Below are 21,167 nucleotides of genomic sequence, written 5' to 3'. Positions count from 1 at the left end.
GTTTTAACTAAGGATTGAAAAATCAGCCCTTAGTAGAATTACTTCTTTCTGAAATAACTAACTAAGCTATTAAACTTACTTAAATTATTTTTAACACTACAACAAGAGAGAAAATAAACACATTATTTTTTTTGTTTCATATTTCCCTGTCACTTTGTAAATCAATATCTACAGATATACAAAATGTGCATCGATTCATTAATAAATTGTGACACGAGGCGCATGTCCCGATAGATCGGGTTTGACGCTATGGTGACTAAAGAGCTAAATGTTAAATATCATTGTTTATAATGTTATGATATTAATCATATTAAGCTTATTTTTTCAATTGAAATTAAAAATGGATTTCTTATCGATTAGTAATTTGTATAAATCATGAACGGTTAACTTAAAACGGACCGTCTTTTATCATAACATCTATTCTCAGATAAAACTTTCAGCTCCTACAGCGGGAGAATACCAGAGACAAACGCATCTCGTAAACGTCAGTTATGCGAGTATAAATCAAATCTGGCCATGGCAACGAGATACTTGTTAAATTGCTCATAAAAGTCTTCAACGGCAACGGCTATGCGTATATTAGAGCCGCTTTATGCGATCGGTGGACTGATGCAATACCGCATTTCATTGGTCCGACGGCCATCGACTGCGCCGGCGTCGTCTACGAACTTGAACACGTTTACTATCAAAACCAAATCATTCATTTCAGAAGTATACTGTGACAGGTGACTTCAATATCGAATGTCATTCGATCAATATCAATTTGGTCAGTCGATTGAAGATTTGTTTTTAGTGGTTTTATTTAGCATGTTTTGCAATGTTTTTAGTGGAAACCAATTTAAGTACCTACTTAGGTTAAATAAGTTTTATGAAATTATCCCGAAAAATTTCTGTACTTTATAGGAGAGGCTTATAAAATCTATGACTAAATAAATATTTTACAATTAACTCTATGATATTGATAAAACTATAGGTAGTAGAGTTTTAGGTAGCGAAAGTTCAATAATAATAATTCATGTATGTGGTATTATTATAATTTATAATATATATAACTTACTAGCTGTTCCCCGCGGTTTCACCCGCATTGCTCCGCTCATGTTAGTCTTAGCGTGATGTTATATGTATAGCCTATATGCCTTTCTGGATAAATGGGCTATCTAACACCGAAATAATTTTTCAAATCGGACCAGTAGTTCCCGAGATTAGCGCATTAAAACAAACAAACAAACAAACTCTTCAGCTTTATAATATAGTATAGATAAGGCACCTTTGTATTAAAATAATATTCTGTTACACTCTAAGGTCGATGAATAATAATACATTTACAAACAAAATATACAACTTTAAATGATTTTTCATTTTACGATAAAAGAAAATGAAAAGCTATTTTATCTTAAAATGTAAAAAAATCCTATAAATTTTATTCGTTTTTCAAGACTCATTTCATTGAGTGTGATAAATGTTTGTTTACTTTTACAAGATTACAACTTATTTAAAGTCTAAGATCTTCGCAATCCAAATAGGTATTCTAAATAAAGATTGCAATATTAAATTTGATTTCACATTCATTTTAACCTATTTAGTTTTATACGAATATTATATTTTATGATCGTGGGGTGCTTAGGCTTCGGGAAAAAACAAGCTTATATATGACACTCACAAAATAATATGCCTCTCTTTGAGGAAAATAATGTTCAGAATCAGTTCAGAAGATGCAGAGATAATGCTACAATCTCACAAACTTATCTCTTCATAATACTGCATATTAATACTGATGAGTTTGTTACATTTAATCAACACTTACCACAAAATTATATTTTGGGACTGTATCTATGTTTTTTGTTTGAGTTCTCAACACTGGGAACATTGTAAACAATCACTCAGCCCGCATCGAGAGAAACTTTTATGGTTCCCATTGTATACCTGTTTATGTATGCGAAATACCATATTTTTGAATAAGTTATAATTGTGTGGGTGTCACGCTCTTAAATATACAGAAGCCTTTGTTTCAAAGGTGAGAAATAGCGATCGTCAGCCGCTTAAAAGTCTTACGCAGTATGCATAATTTAGATAAAAGGTAATCTAAATGCTGTCCACTTATAACTGTGAAAAAAATCTATGACAATGGAGGATAAAATTTTTTCACGAAATATTTTCTATTGTATGCTATGGAAAGAATGAACTCTAACATTATAACGCTCTATAAAAAATATAACTCGTATTATAAATTATAATATTCATATGTAGACTCGAATCTTTGTTTCTTAGTCGTACTTTTTAAAGAATATTTTTTTTTGTCATAAAGAAAATGAGTTCATTTTAAAATCAAGATAAATCGAACAATATTGTTATAATAATTATCAAATTATATGTTTAAGGAACATATATCTAGGTACTTACTTACTTGCATGATCATAATAACCACAGTTTATTACTTGCGCTTTAATAATTGTACGATCAATTGAATCAAAAGGAATAAAAATAAATATAATATATATTTCTGTTTATATATGATTCTCAAAATAAAAGTATTGCATGTGAAAAGTTAGATGAAAAAATAAACATGAGTTTTTTATTTTCGTTCAAATATTACTGCTCGGTTGTAAATGTAAATATGAGTATAAAACTCACAGTTGAATGTAATGTAGAAATACAGGAAATGCGTATAGTTTGAAGATAATATTAATATGTATAGGTAGAGCTTAATTACTCGTGTCGTATTTTATTACTCACTCCTGCGGCTTCGGCGCCTTATCACCGTCATCTCTATCCATCCATTTATTTTATAAAAAATATTTTTGTGTTCACGAAACTTTATCATCCATGTAAATTAACATGCGTGCGTAAATTTTGTGTTCACGTACGAATCGATTAATTTCACGATAAACAATTAGTTCATCAGCTGGTAATTGCACTCTTTCGAGGACACCCATGATATGAATAAAACACAGGAACGCATTAGCCGAACATAATTCCTCAGTACGAGCCCGAGATCAGTCACTGTATCAGACCGTATCGTCAATAAACTTGCGGCCGGCATTTTCTAATAGCCTTCTGCCGCGGCGCAAGAGTATAAAATTGCATGTTCTGTGTATTTTCGGTCGTGGAAACAATTTCATCGCAGAAAAAATGTATTCCCGTCGGAAGTTCGCGTGATGTCACGGCCCATGCTCTTGCGCATAGCTTGACGGATTAGTACGATCAAACTCTCGCCGATCACGCGAACCATTTTTTACATTTCAAAGTTTTGTCATGTTATGATCGTCGTCTATGTTTTGTTCTTCGTTTGTTAGACATGAACCTTCATTAACATAAATAACAAATTAAAATACTTTTAACACGATGAAGATTCATTAAAAATGTTTCATATTAAGTGTATTCTTCGCGACTAGATATTTCTACCTCAGTTACAATTTTATCTTTAATTTGTATAATAAAAAATATCTATATTATTTATAGTTAATTATTATAATGACGTGAGTCATTGATTTTTATAGTGGCGTTTAAAAATAAATTTAAGTAGGTACACTAATTATTATTATGTGTAGTTATAACTTGAAACAAATAAGATAGATGTTTAGTGTTTACGCGATTCGTATCGTTTTGTGAAGACTCTATAGTGCACTTAATCGTCTGAACTTTTGCTTTCCTATTTACATACAAATAATATTATTATGAATCATTATAATTATAATCATGTCGGGAATGTATGTAATAATTAATTGAATAATATTATAATTTAAACTAAAAATGTAGATTGTTACAGTAATAATGTTAATAATTACAATAGGTAGTAAGCTCTTAGTAACAATTACATATAAGCATATGAGAAGACATATTTTTAAAATTTTATTTTTATTTTTTTTCTTTGTAATAGTGCTTTGTACTATAAAACTTCATCTAATATGAAATGAATTTTTTAAAAGTTATTTTTAGCATAAAATTTGCATTATTTTGTAATAAACATTCCTTTTAATATTATAGGATTGAAACATAGTAAACTCCGATCTCGATTTGATTTAGACGACTCGGTGTGAAGTACCACCGCCCCTTTATCTACTTGAAAAAGTGTTTGATTTTTAAGTTTTCTCATGTACAGATTTACCGCCTTAACAAACACGCTAAAGAAGTAAGTGCTAGCCATAGCCGTAATCCATTGCTTAAGTAGTTATATCTAGTGTGCAATCGTTCGTTCCAACTTCCACCACGGGTCCATTCATAAGCATTGTGATTGCTATCGTATGTGAGTCGCTGCATTGTGTCCCTGATTCTCACTGGGGCGATGACCAGACGCCGAAATACCCAAGTGTGTACTGTGTGTACTAACCACTATCCACATTTTACATTGTCAACACATTACGGTTCTTGTAGTTATTAAAAAACTAGCTGTGCCCTGCGGTTTAACCTGAAGTGCTCTAATCCTGTTAGTCTTAGCGTGATGATAGCGCCTTAATAGCCTTCTTTGATAAATTGGCTATCTAACACCGAAATAATTTTTCAAATCGGACCAGTTGTTTCTGAGATTAGCGCGTTCAAACAAACAATCAAACTCTTCAGATTTATAATATTAGTGTGGATAACTCACTCGCATCTCCCCAACTCCGAAACAATAACAGTTTCTCAGTAACAAAAAATTCAGTTTAAATTTCCAGCGAAGCTTTTAGGTATGTACCTATATTATTTAACAAAAGAACGGAATTAATTTCACCGCCACTTGTGGAAGTTGAATTTTGTTATAGATATATATTATGTCGTTATAAAATAATCGTTTCGCTACATATAATGTAATTATGATATAAATAAAAGTGCTTGAAGTAATTATGAATTAGCTCGCTATTTTATGCTTTATGTTATTTGCTGTTACTCGTATAGAACTCATAGGTATTTGTAGAGATTTACCGTATTATAATTTAGAATTTGCAGTTCATTGTATGAATGCGGGGTTTATACATAAAACTAATCTTATTTATTATTTCTATGTAACACTCTTTATTTGGCTAGAGCTACGCCTCATTCCTAGAGTAGCTCGCGTAGGTATAATAAGTTGTTCATATTTATGAAATTGATTTAGCATTGAGGCAATTGACAGAAAAAAACAGATCGAAAATCAAACAATTAATGATACAATTTCGTAAGGCATTAAATACGTTGGCATCAATAAGAATTAGTAACGTCAACGTTGATATGATTCCTGTTCGTATCGAGGACAGAGGCGATGTAAATAATGCATAATTTAATTAGCATTGTAATCGTAACACGCAAGTGTGTGTTAGAAGTTCACGTCGTGAACCTGACAGAAATGGCCGAGATTTAATAGCGTAATTACTATCAAAGAATAAACATCGTATTAGAACTTTGAACTGTAGGTACGATCGAAATGTCGCACGAGTCTCAGTGTAAACAAAACAGCGTTGTCACGCGTCCAACAGACGGAGTTATCGATATCGCGTCCGGGTCAGCCGGGCCTAGTCCGATATGGGCCAGAGGAATACCTATTATATATTTTAATATTGCCACTACTTGCATGCGACGCTGCGGCGCCGTGCGCGGTGCGCGGTGACATCATGCTGCACATTTGTAAATACTCCGCTACGTTTTTACCAACGATCGCGACCTTCTCTTAATTAACTAGTTTTAGCACCTGCCTCTGTCCTCGTGATGTATTCGACCCGTATATGGTATGAATTTTCATAAGTGCGAATTATTTTATACGTTGTAAAAAAGTGCTATGGTTACATCAATTAGTGAAAGTAAGTAATAGTAGTTTTTAAATGCGTAATAATTGTAATTATGACTATGACTGGTATATTGGATAACCTTTACCATAATGAGTCAATCTCATTTGAAGCTTTGTTTTATTTCTAACATAGATTACGGTATAATAATTCTATTATTCTATCAAAAATTATTTTCATAACTAGTTATTTGTGTGCTAAAATCTAATGTAATCATCATAGATTCCAACGATAGCGAACGTAGGTACTGAATAAAGATAGAATACATTGATTTATGCATGTGGCCGTCACAAGTGATTAATAATGCCTTTCAGGGTTAATACTCCCATTCGCAATGCATTTGTTAAGAATGTTATCAAGTGACGACGTTTACGGTGTATAATGAAAAGTCAATGGTGTGGCAATTTGATATAATCTGAATATAAGTAAAGTATTGTGTTGCGAATCGATTTTATTGTGGAGCAATAAGCAAGGGCACGGTCGTGTCATTGGCGTGTCCACTTAGTTGTGAAACCTTAAGTTCCACTCGCTATCAAAAAAGAAGTTCGCAATCGTGTTACTCACTTTGATTGATAAACTTTTGAACTCGATCCATGTGTAATAATGCGGCACTGTATCGCTATTTATTTTATCTGCTATAAATCTAAATATTTATGTACATATCTCGTTAACGGTGGCGTAAGCTGAAAGCTCGTCCCTTCACGGGTAATACCAACAAAATGTTTATTCCGAACTACGTGTAATATAGGTAATATCCACTTTCCTGTGCACATCTAGTGTTTTAACTGGACATGCGAGTATAGAAAGTACATCGAATGGATTCCACAGTAGGTCAAGATGTCAAGGAATTTTTTTTGACGTTACGTGGCGATGCGTTTCTATAATCGTTTGTTCGCTTTAACATCCCAGAAAATTTAAAATCGCTACACAATACTTGTTTACAAAAACATTTGACCTATTTATGTTTTGTCGGCGCAGATGGTCTTAGCGGAAACTGAATTTTTATTGTTATTGCAAGTCAAGCCCCTATGTGCTTGTAATAAGGGTCATCGGGAGCTTTGTGTGCACTGTAAGGATTTGTTGACAAATGAATGATGACAATTTTATTGTGTGGTTGCTTCTATTGTGTAAATGACGTCTCAATATTGTTGTCCCCTACGCTTGTGGTATCGTTTATTGCTTTTTTTGATATAGTCACTTCCTAAATGTTTAGTATGTCTGAATTAAGCTCACGACTGGAATAAAATTGTGCAAGCAAGATCTACATTAAATAAAACAATATTTAATTATCGACGCTGATGTTACAATTGATATCATTGATGTGGTTGTTTTTATGGACACTAGATTGTATCATAAATGTGATAACAAATTATAAAACCACCGTGGTTGGCTAAATAATGCGATTTATCGGTTCACTAATTTTAAATGAACCTCCCTTGTAAAATCATTGTGGCAAATTCACGCTGTGTGCTTTCAAATTTTTTGCTTTTGTTTGATTTTTTTGTTGTGATATCTATGTTAATGTGTACACAAATTAAAAAAAAAATACATACATAAAAATTTCGTTTTAAATAATGTATTTCCGCTATCACTCTATATCGTGGAAAAAATAGTTTGTCATTTGATATGAATTTCATATAATATTATATCCCTGTTGAATCGAACAATACCTTGTTTTTTAGTCCTCGAAACTTTCGCATAAAATTAGTAGAATGTTTGTGTTTAATCCAGAATAATTGTAACCATTGTATTTCAAAGAATAGTTTTAAAAAACCAAGGCCCATTCAAATACTTACGTGTTTGTGTTAGTCAAATAAAAACATTGTTTTTGAGTGTTGTTTAGTTTTTGTGTATTATGATTCGTCAAGTATGTGAGTGCACTTGATCGAAAGCCCTCCTCTTATCACTGCTTCTATTAAACAATCAAACGAGTAGATGCGACCTTTTATTAATTCATAATTCAAAATCAAAAAGTCATTCACGGCTAGAACTTTTTTTATTTGGAATGGATTTATTCATAAATAGGTATATTTCGATGAAAGGATTGTTGTTTATTTATAATTTTTAATTATTCAAAGAATGTTTAAGTATCAAACACTATTATTACGTGTCTAAAAGTATGAGACGACATTACAAAAACATACAACCGTATAAGTTTATTCACCGTTAGGTACAGTAAATGTTTGTCGTAAAATTATGAATTCAATCGTTCTCATTTTTGGTAGCGCGCAGTACGAGTATAGACAAGAATCAACGGGAGCTGATCAGCGGGTGATCGGTGGTATTTATGAATAATAATTTTGACTATAAACTGAGTGAGAGGAATTCCCATAGTGTATTTCCTATTTCGCGTGAGAACGAGTATCGCGGGGCGAGTCTCCGCGGGCCGGCGGCGTCACGCTGGTCACAATTGTACAACCCCGAGGTAGGAGCTGCATTGTGTACCCCGGGATACTGTCGACTGTTTATTTGCAAACACGGCGCGCGGCCCCCCGCCGGGCTCGGTACCCTCGGTGGCTCGATATCGCAATTTGTTACAAATTTTGGTAACACGATACGCGGGTGGCTCCGCAGTATTCCTGGTTTCGTTACATTGTCAGTCCCGGGAGTGGGGCGGGAGCTGGTGAGATTTGTACGCCGTACGGCTTACAAATATAAAACTAGGATCGGGTTTCTTGTGCGGGTTGCTTAGTAAAATGAGACTGACTCGACTGTATCTTGCCGCTATTTTGAAAGATGCTTGTGTCGATAAAAATATACATACCTTAATTAAAATAAAAGTTATATGTGTATAGCCTTCTTTATATTTCAGATTGGTAGGTAAATACATACATTCTTTACTAGTTGATAGTTCCATTAGCTACCTTCTAAAATTGGACATAGCATAGCGTGGAAGGCTTTCAATTTTATCAACATTACACATCCATAAAATTGTAAAAACGGTAGGAAACAAATGGAGAAGTAAAAAGTACATTTAGATAAATTTAATAGACGTTGTAAAGTTGGATTGACAAATCTTCTCGGTTTGATCTATAAGGTATTTAATTCATTTTGGTTTATAACTCTATATTATTGTCAATATAAACTGGAAAACCTTATAAATACAGCCTGCTATAAATACCAAAGCAGTGGGAAGTGAATGAATCCTTTATCAATGTGTGACTTTCCGATGTTAGCCTCCATGGCTTTTAAACTTTATATCGGCTTCGACGTCAAACAACATGTTATAAAATAAAAATATAATTCTAAGAAAAATAATAATCACAACCGCGCGGAGCAGCTAGTCATTTTATATACGGTAAGCAATAAATGTATGTAAAATTATTAGATATTTTAACATACATTTGCATAAACTCAGAATAAGATATGAGTTGATATTTACATGCCAGCATTTTTTCTATAACAGGTTAAACGCACATGACTTACTTTTAATAATAATTAACTAAACCGTATGTAACATGCGGTTTAATTATTAGGTAAAATTCAAGTGTTTGCGTAATATCTTTGGGTTGTTCTTGCATTCGGCCGAGGAAACAACTACTCATGACTAGCTGACAGAGTGAGATAATTTTTGGACAAGATAAAGCATATCGCAGTAATGGCGAAGAGACGAGCGTTCGATCATTTCGTGAGAAACGTAGATATCAGTGAGGGCGTTACATGCATAGATAACACCAAATTTTAATAACTATATTAAGGTCATTGATATACGTATCAGTTAAACAGGTACATATTTGCAATTAATAACCGATTGCCGTAAATTATACAAAGCGTTCGTATTGAATGCTGTTTTCCGCATCACGCTTTCATTGCACACGAGTATCACAAAAGCTCGGGACTTATCTCGAAGAACAATTAGAATTCTTGATATAATATCAATTTTCTCATGCACCATTTTCCAGGCCATTTGCTGACAGAAAAACCCTGACACGTGCACGCAAAAACTACGCACTTCATCCACTATTAAGCAGACTGACCAAGTGTGTAAAAGGCGATACGTGGTTAATATACAATATGTATACAGTGCCGTTTCATAGATTCGAAGTATGTATGACGTTGACGCGTAATAATTTGCAAATTATCTCTACTCACTAGACACGTAATTTCCCGTTTCATGTTTACTACAGGCAATATTTCAATAACATAGTTTTAAACTAACGACGTTATAGTACATAATATTTAAAAACTATTTCAAAAGCAATGTTTACAAAAACACTAATTCATTAAGTATTAAATAATAAAACGACAATAAATATTCTAATTTGAAACGAGTACGCACCGTTCACAAATGTTAAATGTCAAAAAGTAAATATAATTTGAGAATTTGAGGAATTAAAATTCTGAGTACATGTAAATGTTGCTTATCGACTTGATCTTAGATGTAACTTTCTAACACGTCTGGAGTACCTACGTACGTTTGTCTTTATGTTTACGGAACGTACGGTCTCCCAAATTGGCTGGTTGTGGGCGACTGATCGCATCAACGAGCTCCTATGTACGTGTTGCGATAAGACTCTCTTTTGCACAATGGATGTAAGAATTGCTCTCATAGTAGACATTTTGTATGCATATCGTATGGTAAATGATGTACTTGACCCACGTCATCTAGAATGTCATTATGTCTTTAATTTTTTTTGTTTTATTTTAGTTAATGCAAAGGTAGGTTCTCTTTAACATACTTAAATAATGGAGGAGGTTTTCGATTTAAAATTACAGCCTTTCTATGTTCGATGCTTCAGTACTTTCCTCTGGGTGAATTGATTTTGATGATTCTATATTTAGTTAAAGCTAATTTTATCTGTGTGGACATTTTAATTCGTTCCAGTGAGAAAAGTGTAAGTCTAACAATCGAGCATTCATGGGAATTTCCCATGTCTTAAATTTTTATGCTAAAAATAGAAAAACATATGAAACCTGTAAAATAAAGTACTTATGAAGAATTTACTTCAACTAGATTTTTTTTTTAATTTTCGAAGGAGGTATAAACTGTGATATAATTCAGTTATTTTAAAATTGGTAACATATTCAATCACAAAGTAGCTGAGTACCTATGTCCGATCACTTATACACATATTGGTATAAATGTATGCAGCGGTTTGTGAAAAGAGCATGTTGCCTTGGGTTAATTGAACAATGATTAGTATTTTTCAACGTAACTGCAATTAAAATGGATCCTTCATTGGTCCGATCCGTTGTCATAATTTTACCTTGCGTGCCACTGCTTCGGCATAATATTATAAAATCCTACTAATAATATTATAAATGCTAAAGTTTGTGAGGATGGATGTGTGTGTGTTTGTTACTCTTTCACGCAAATACTAGATAACCGAAAACAATTAAATTTAGCACACATATAGAGGGAAACTGGAATAACACATAGGATAGATTTTCTCCCGGAAATCCCACGGGAACGGGCACTATGCGGGTTTTTCTTTGAAAACGCGGGCGAAGCCGCGGGCGGAAAGCTAGTATAAATATAGTTTGACATTCTGAAAATAAGTGGTGGCTATAAATTTGAATCGCACACACATCAGGTAAATTTTGTGTCATCAATTCATTCTAATTTAGCTCTGTCTAATTTTGTGATCCTAAGAATAAATCTCTTCTCAATTTCCCCTAACACGTGTTCTGTGCGGTTGAAAAACATACTTCTGAGTTATGATATAACTAATGATATCGACTCTGGTTAATTTAAACTATAAGGTTCCTTTTTATTTCGAATTATTTTATTGGTTTTGTGTAGTTGTGTAAATATTAATATTTATTGAAAATTGATGACTTGATACAAGTTCGGAATTTACCGGAAATTCATTATTCCTCGAATTCTTCAAAGAAATGACGCTGAATCGATTCTAAGTGCTATAGTTTATTAATCATTACAAAAAAGCTTCGGAATGGCCTTCATTAACTAAAGCAGTGGACCTCCGTTTAATTGTATTTAATAACGTAAAAGACACATTTTCTTCTACGAGCATAAATCTTTCAATACCTGTTAAATTTCATTCTTCCACGAGGAAAAACTTGATTAAAAGATCGGAAAAATTTCGCATTTTTTGTATCTAGTAGTCTTCAGGCGGAATCTAGTTAAGCCGGCTCAGTGACATGCAATCTCGCTTTTTCATTCAAACAGGATTCTATTGTACATAACTACTTATAAATAATTGGCATCATTGATACTAAAACGAAAATAAACCTAGGTATTGTCTAATAGCCGGTATAATAATGCAGTTCATAATATAAGAAAGCGTAAAAGGTTGGCGTCTATTTTTAGGGAAGTGTATAATTTCCATGCATCCCTCTCAAAAGTTGAGGACGAGGTAGGGCATATTGTGAAATAGAATTCAGTGTACCGTTAGTAAGGGCGTCGCGGTGCGTTTCGGCCGATTGCGAAGCGACACCGTGTCGACTGAGGGTTCAACCTCAAACGTTTGGTGTTAATTAATGGCAACATCGCCATCTATCGGTGACGCCCTATCAATCTTGCAGCGTCGGAACGGTACTCATTTGTCGCGTAAAACCTAAAATAGCACATTTGGGGTGAGGAATTCCACTAAAAAGATGTTTCGAAGCGGTAACGACGGCTTTCCTTTTACAGTATGCGAACTGGTTTTTGTGCGGCCGTTTTCCACTGACGTCTGAGTTTGCTTAATGCGGTTCGACAGTTTTTCCAGCTATCTTACGCAACAATTTAATATTAATTTCATATAGTCATTAAAAATATTATTGGCTTGTGAACAAGGAGAAGATATGCCGTAGCAATAATTAGGTGCTGCGGATGAGAGCTCACGGGCCTGGTTATTGTCGAGAAATTTTTATTGCAGAGGCCTGGAAAGCCTCGACTCGCCATGTACGACATAAAAATTAATTCACCGCTTAAAAATTAATACTGATTAGTATTGCCGGTCTCCGAGTACATCATAATCGATCTCGAATCGGATCTTTGCGCCTTAAGCCGACCAGATAAGGGTTACAGGTGTTATTATGTACTAAGATACTGGTCGTTTTCTTTATATATTCTTTTCGTGTAAGGCGACAGAGTTGTGATTGGTAATTGCGAACACGTATGGCAACTTTTTGTGGCGACGTCAAGTTGCTGTGGAGAATGATATGTATTGGTCGGCTGTATAAATGAATTGCTAAAAAATACAGCGAAGATCGCGAAAATTATTGATATGTATTTAATTTCATGTCATTTCTGGTAGGAGTATCTCTCGACACCATGAATGGGATATTTATCGTTGATTTTTTTTTATGAAATGGAAGCATGTAACGGTAGGTAAGTATGTATATAGCTTGTATGTATGTACTTGATAACATTGAGATATACGTATATTATAAATTATTGTGGTTGACGATTTTTTATCGTTATTTATGTCACTTAACTTTAAACTACTCATTTTTTGATTGGATTTTATCTTAGCCCTAGCAGTTATACTAACCAAAAAGGATTGTGTATTCATAGATTGGTAAGCAATCAACAATCGTTCGGAATCTAAACGTTGGATTTCCGTTACCAGCCGGAGCGGTTAAATATTCAGAACTTAAAAGCGTGCCAGTTTTCACGTAGTTTTTATCGAATAGCAATTTAGGAATCGACGTTATTGGCGCAGAATAGGCGTGTTACATTCGTGTGGCGTGACACATTATTAACAAATAAAGCTTGCCGCTCGCTATTGTTTGTGAAGCCGTGTCGAATCCGCTCGTTTCTTGCGTGAAAGGCATAGGTTTACGAATTAGTTATATAGGGTATAAAGGGCATCGGTTTCGGATACCAAATATTTAATTTGATGCTCGTTATGTTAACTCGTTCGGTCTGTTAAAATATTATTTGCTTCTCCTGCATTCCCTTTTAAATGTAAATATCGCTTTTCATTTAAACGCTTACAGTAATTAAACGTAGCGTCGACGAGTTAACTCGCTCAACTTATTTCATTAAACACTATCGGTTGAACCCTTATCGTTTCCTGAGAAGTAGCACAATAAATAATTATTATTCAACACAAAGGAAAATATGTAAATGCCGACGAATGAGGAAATTATTTTTAATTTTAGTTTAGTTAGTTTATTGATAAACTCTCCTCATTTATTTCCTTAAATAATTGAAACATTACGCAAAATAACACTCAATGGAATGTGAAGTATTTTTCCTTAGAGATTTTTTACACGCTATGTTTCATCCTTATTTAAAATTATATTGGACATTACGTTAAGTAATTTGTTATTATTACTATGCCAAGTATATTCGTTTAGAAACTTAGCTACCTCAAACTGGGTTTAGATTTTATTGCTAAGAAGTAAGAACTAGAGACTAGAGAGGGTCTGAGAGGGTGTGTGGCCAGAGATAACATCGCTCGTGACTGCATTTCGCCAAATCAATGAATCCTTTTAAGCGATGCCATATACTTTTAAAGCGTATTATGTCTTTCAAACAGGTTTTTTTACAATTACATACCTAATATATCAATCATGATAGATCCAGTGTTAGACTGTGGGGATATTCCTTTTTCTGTGTCCAGAAAATTTTCAACTTTTTTCCAATTTGCACCAAAACTCGAACCCAAGATGTCTCGGTGGCTTATGCCAGCTTTAATCTACCAATCATATTCAATAGCACATAGTTTAGCACTGGTGGAAACGGTGACATAGTTTCATAGCATAGCTCTTACATTTTCGTAGCATAGTTACAAAGCACATCTCTGGTGAACAAGCACCCTAATGCCTCCAGGACAGTTGTTTTTCTTCTTGAACTAATGAAACGAACAATGTATAAAAAAATTTGAGTCTTTCTCTTGCTTTCAATATTTTAGATCCTAATCGGTAATCCCAAACTTTAAAAATATAAAATTCAAGTTGCTTTTAAAAATTTTTATTTGCGCTAAAATTTTTGAAATTTTAAGTATTTTCACAAAGTTTTGCAGACGAGGATAATATTTTCAAAAATATGTGGAATGTACTATAAAAGGAAAAAATATAATTAAAGTAATATATTTGAAGATAAAATGTTACCTTGGATTCTTCACTTTAAATAAAAATAGTTCATTAAACTATAATAACACACTATATATGGTAACAATGAATTAACTGTATTTTGATTCCATTTTTATCATTGTAATGTTTTCTGTTTTAGCAAATAATTGTCTATTAAAAAACCTATAAATACATTGGAAATGATATAAAGAATTGCAGCTAATAGTGTGTTTTAAAAATGTCCACGATATAAAACAATAAATAGTATGAACAATTGCATGTTAGCACATATTTTAGCATTTCGGTGAACTTTCCCGTCACGCTACGTAGAAAATATAGCCAGGTGCTTTATAATATTAATTAAAAAAATATATTAGGTGTGAGAACTGTCGTATTAATGATAAAATAAACAATTGTTTCTTTTTAAACAAAAACATTAACTTGTATGATATGAAAATGCCGTTATTTGTTATTCGAATTTCAAACTGGAAACGTGGTCCGAAGAGTGCTGTAATTAGCTGATTGTTTTTGTATCTATTATCTGTGGCAACGTTTAGATTGTCAATAGTTAATGGTATTGGAATTGTGTTGAGGAGTCGATCTCTCGGTAATTAAAAGTAATCCTGTAAGGTTTCCGTATAGGAGACATACCGATGGTACCATTTTATTTATAATTTAGAGAATAATTCAGCGTTGTTTGATCGCGATACGGGCGAGTCGTGGAAATGGGACCACACCGGGATGTCTCACTCGGGAGTCGAACGCCTATCTTCAATCTCGGTCACATTCCGGTTTTAATTATCTAAATAGAATTTGTTGAGTGCCTTTATAGAGGTGCATATTTGTTACTTAATACAACTTCTTATTAGTACGGCAGGTGTGAAATTATTTGAACGGTATATTTTTTAAAATTTAAATTAGATTTTCCACACGCGAAATGACGAATGTTACTTTGATAAAATTAAGTAGGTGCATTTATTTATTTTTGAATTATATCTGTAATTGGAAGAAGCTTTGACATTTTTTTCGAAAGTGTGGACGGAAAGGACAATTGTTGAACTTACTTGAAAGTGGTATTTTAGCTTCACCTAATAATATTACCTACATTTTATATATACCTAGACAATGAATAAAAAATAATTAGTATTGAAATTACATACTTAGTATTACTCTCCCATGAACATTCTGTTTCCTGTTTAAAAATTTGAAGTAGATAGATACAAACTATCAAAGTATGCGAACAAAACATAACATTATATTTATTAGCAATATCAAATATGGTTGTTTGTTCCCCACTCACGCCAGAACAACTGATTGGATGTGGAAGAAACTTAGCACAGCGATAGAATATTGTAGGAAATAGCATAGATATTCATACTAGTAAAGCTGTAACCCAAAAGCTATGCGAACATACACGATTTAAAACAAAATCTTATTCTGTACGATATATAAGGTTCAATACTGCGTGCGCGATGCCAATATTCATGCAATATCCCTTCAAAATGCTACGAGTCGATAACATGCAAGAATTAAAATAAACTCTTATTCCCTAGGCTATACGGTTCAAAACGGTGTGCGCGATGCAACACGCCAATATCCGCTTCGGAGCTAGTGATGCGAGCGCGGGACCTCGTCTTCCACGTCCACTGCTTCTCTTGTGCTCTTTGCAGTACAAGGCTGACGAAGGGCGACACGTTCGGCATCAGGGATTCTAATGTATACTGCAGGTAAGCAATGTTATGACTGTAATAGGCACTTCACAATGGGCAGCATTGAAGCAATCACGATAGTGTAGGACCTAAATGATGGACCGGAATTGGAGTTTATTCATAATCGCCGTAATAGCGGCAAATATCGACGATCATATGTTGGGCCAACACTACCCGTTGTGAAGAGGACCCATTATGCGGGTCACTCATATTCGTGCGACTATGTTAACCCAAAAGAGGCTTTTGCAAATGTTCTTTACCCTGTATGAGTGCAAATATTCAATTCACTGTAAACGTACATTATATAAATGTCTGCACGGAAGTGAGTGACCTAGGCAGGATTGAATGAAGATAGTATTAAGCGATCGAAAAATAACGACTAAGACCTTCGTCACAAAATGGAGCTGAATCGATCCTATTTTTAGTTGGATCGCATAGTATATACCTATGTAAAAATCAATGGTTTATCTTTATTTTTAGGTATCTAGATAGTAAATCAAATTTACTTTAGGTAAACTAATTACAACCTCAGTTTAATTTTAATGCTAATGTACCGTTGTAGACTGTAGTTCGTTTTCTGTATGTTCCCGGCACGATCATGTCACAATGAAGGTCGGCTATTATTTTTAAAAGATGATAAACTCCGAGAGCTACCAGACCAAGTGCTATTACGGCAGTTTATTACGATCTTCTCTTTATAACTACAGTGATATTTTATCAAAATAGAATACTTTTATTACATACTAGCGGTCCGCCCCGGCTTCGCCCGTGGTACATATGAAAAATAGATGTTGGCCAATTCTCAGACTTACCCGATATGCACAGAAAATTTCATGAGAATCGGTCCACCCGTTTCGGAGGAGTATGTAGACTAACATTGTGACACGAGAATTTTATATATAAGATATAATTTGTCTATTAATATCAAATTGATTAAAATAAATTCATCAAGTTTAATTTTATTTAATTTAATGAGTATCTAACTGGATTAAAGCACCTTATCATAATAATTTAAATTTATCTAGCGTAACGCAATAACGTTTCGTTGGAGCGAGTACGTCACGAGTGCCGTGCGATAAAAGAATTAAGGGTAAAAATAAGAACGATATTTTACAGGCTACATTATGAAACCATGCCGGACTATGGGCCCCACATGCCCATGCCAGGGCCGCCGCAAATGTGTCCGGGGCCCTACGCCGGGCCCCCGCCGGGGCCGCACTATCCCCCTTACCCCTCGCCCGACTTCGCGCGGGTCGAACCCGATGTTCCTAAAGGATCCTTCTTCAACGGAGCGGCGGCACCACCTCCTCGACAGAAAGGACGACCTAGAAAAAAGAAACCGAAAGACCAAGACTTAATGACGGCGAATCTCGGTGAGTTAATATTATGTGCGATTACGCAGAAGCGAAATGTTAATCGTTTGATCTTATTTTGTTACTTCCCATTAAACAATCATTTAGCTCCTTATTTGTCTTTATTACGCACTAAAAGGAACATTTGACACCTTGTTAAAGCCACACGAGGGCAGGACGTCGCTCGATATTGGAACGCGACGGAGTGATCTGCAATTGCGTACTTCTAAATTGTTATTAATACGAACGCAGGCCGTTCTCTCCAACAAAACGGTTACAATTTTATTAACACATTAAAGTCAAAACTGCACTTACCTCGGAAGATTATCGGAGGCAACATCCCGTGTGAGTATTTTATAAAAGGAGAACATTTCGCTTTTTTTCGAGATATCGAAACCAGTCCGTTTATCTGGTCGACGCTGGTGCGGGCGACTTCGTGCGCCGTGTGCCTTGACGAGAATTCCTTCTTAATTTTGAAATTAGTGCGTTGCGTGTCGACGGTGACCGATAAAAAACTAAGATTATTTAAGGTATCCATGTGCTTGCAAACATAATATTCCGACCGAACGCCAAATAGAAATAAAATAGCGGTCAGCGGAAAACCAGCTATCGATATAATTCATGCCGCATGTTACTCCAATATCGTTATGTCGATCGCATCTAATAAAGTATCTGAGTAGACACAAAGTCTAATAAAAATTACAGAAACATTTATTTTTTCTATTAATGGTTGAATGAGTTGCGAACATACTTCTTGACGCATTTATTTTCCAAGTGATTGTCTTGCGAGAATTTTATGCACGGTTGGCTTGTATCATAACACTGAGTGTTTTTTTTTTAATAAAAAGTACAGGTAGGTCTATTTGTAGTCGTTCTATTAGGTTACAGTAAGAGCGCCATTCTGGATATTTGAAATAGCCCGAACAGGTTGTTTCACGTGTTGCCTGAAGCATTCGCGTGTCGGACGCAATCCAAAGTTCATCATACTCTGTACATTTCAATGAACCGAACGTCTTGGCCTAGAGGACGTATTTGCTCCTAAGAGCCACGTGCTATTTATTACACGAACCACTTTTAATACTTTAATATAATCATTAACAATCTTAAATTTTCTAAAATATTCAATCATCTGATGTTATTTTCTACAACTATGCTAAAGCTCTATATTTATAAAAGTAAGCTCAATTAAGGCTATCAATCCTGTATGTTTATAATTAAAATTTAATAACATGTTGTATTAGAGCCTGACATTATCTAGAACATACTGGAATTAAAAAGTACATAATTAATTTTAACACATGCATCGAGAGGTATAAAGGGGCCGACACTTGCGCAATTAACTACTGCTATACTGTCTGCTACTTGATATCTATGAAAAAAATAAAAGCCGTATTTTTATACAGTGTATTTTATACAAACAGAGTCTTTAGTGTAGACACTGAAGCATTAATTCTTACTAGTGTAATATGCTACCTGTTTTTATTGGAATGCCTAAATGTTTACTAAATTATACACACAAATTATACATACCTATTAGTAGTTATTCTAATTTGCACAAAACATCATTGTTTTTTTGCGATTTACAGGAATATACGATGATTTATTTAGGAATTGTTTTGTTTTTAACGATTAAATTCATAACATTGCTTAACGGCAAGGAGCATAAATAAATAAGATAATAGAATATTTTATTGAGTACCTAATTCAGTTGCTATTTTCAACTTTTATTTGTTGATATACCAGATAATATTATATTTATATTAGCATTTAGTACAAATTAGCTAAAATACCAATGCTATGCTCTATCAAGTTATTTTTAGTTAGGAAACTACAGAGATTAGTTCAATTTTCTAACGATAATATAAGCATTATAAGTAACTAGCTTTCCGCCCGCGGCTTCGCCCACGTTTTCAAAGAAAAACCTGTTCCCGTAGGATTTCCGGGATAAAACCTATCCTGTCCTTTCTCGGGTATCAAAATATCTCTATACCAAATATCATGCAAATTGGTTCAGTAGTTATGGCGTGATTGAGTAACCTAGACAGACAGACAGAGTTACTTTCGCATTTATAATATTATAGTATGGATACCATATATAGGCGTTTTATCATCTATACCCTTTATAAAGGGTATAGAGAAAACGTTTGAAAATAATTTGATAAAACTGTAAGTTACCATCTAGGATTACACCCTAAGCAATTCGAAACCAAAATATGAGGTATTCTAGTTTCATGAACACACATTAATCTTACTCCGGATGGGGCGGGACAATTTTTTGTCCGCCCTTGTATGTACGATGAATTAACGAGGACTTGACTGAACTATGGGTATATTTCATAACGATATGAAGATAATAATAATCGCTTCCGAAAACTGAATAATGGATCATGCCACGTCATTTAATTAAATACACCTCAGGTAATCTGCAGTAAGTACATGAACATGATGCAATTATCTTCCTGATTAATGAGATAGTGGCAGCTACAGAGATGATTATCCCACTGAATTACAAGAGAATTTATGCACGATGTTTTCTGAATCTTAATGCGGTGAGCAATGAGCTTAAGTGTCCTGTAACATTCATAATTAGATTCTCAAATGATAGATCGGACTACTGTATTTTTCGAACCATCATTTTTCCTGACAAATAAAAAAAAAATTGATTTATTTCAGCAGTAGGTAAATACCTATGTTGAATGTTCTTGTATGGGAAATCCCATACAAGAACATTCAACTTCAAATAAAAAAACAATACATCAAAATAAAATAAAGTAATACTTAAATAAAAATCAAATAAAATTAAAACTCAAATTAAAAAATAGATAAACAAATAATTGAAAATATAAAAATTAAATTGCAAAATTTCTACGTAAAAAACATTAAAATCGATAAAATAAAATAAATTAAATTAATTGGACCAATAATAAAATAATAAAATTTTATATAATTTGAAATTGAAATTTTAAAATTAAATAATTGTAATTAGCTACTTCAAAAATAATTTTACTAATTTAGGTCTTTACCACCCTCTGGAGCCCCAGGCACACGCACTTGTGCTTGAACCCAGTGCCCCAAAAGGGGACTGTCCAACTTGTGACTGAGCACGTTCAGGATGGTGTTGGGACTCCTACGAGTACGGAACATCAGCAAAGCGATGCGGCGCCGTATCACTGTGTGAAAGCCGTCTGTGTGCGCATGCGCAAACATCGCAGATGCACTACAGTAGCGCAGGAGCCCCACCAGCACCCTGAACGCGTTATTATATTGTACTCGGAGAGCGTGGATGGCCCGCTGCGTGTAGTTGACCCACAGATTGCAGGTGTAGAGCGTTTGGCAGTATGCTTTAAACAGGGTGATCTTAACCTCTAAACTACACCTCGCAAATCTGCGTGCCAACATGTTAC

General features: G+C 34.1%; 1 protein-coding gene across 1 annotated transcript in view; it reads left to right on the top strand.

Annotated features, from left to right (window-relative positions):
- The window catches only part of LOC149911083 (protein apterous-like), a 58,825-nt gene that overhangs the window by 12,838 nt on the left and 24,820 nt on the right, over nucleotides 1-21,167 (top strand). The window contains exons 3-4 of the mRNA XM_090102594.1: nucleotides 16,256-16,429; nucleotides 17,528-17,784. Of these exons, the coding sequence (XP_089958720.1) occupies nucleotides 16,256-16,429; nucleotides 17,528-17,784 (431 nt within the window). The remainder of the gene's footprint in view (nucleotides 1-16,255; nucleotides 16,430-17,527; nucleotides 17,785-21,167) is intronic.

The sequence above is a fragment of the Colias eurytheme genome, chromosome 1 (genome assembly GCF_061535395.1).
Source record: "Colias eurytheme isolate Ceu_HAF_F1 chromosome 1, ilColEury1 Martin Lab GWU primary, whole genome shotgun sequence".
NCBI lineage: Eukaryota > Metazoa > Arthropoda > Insecta > Lepidoptera > Pieridae > Colias > Colias eurytheme.
This window is presented reverse-complemented; position numbering and strand designations above follow the sequence as displayed.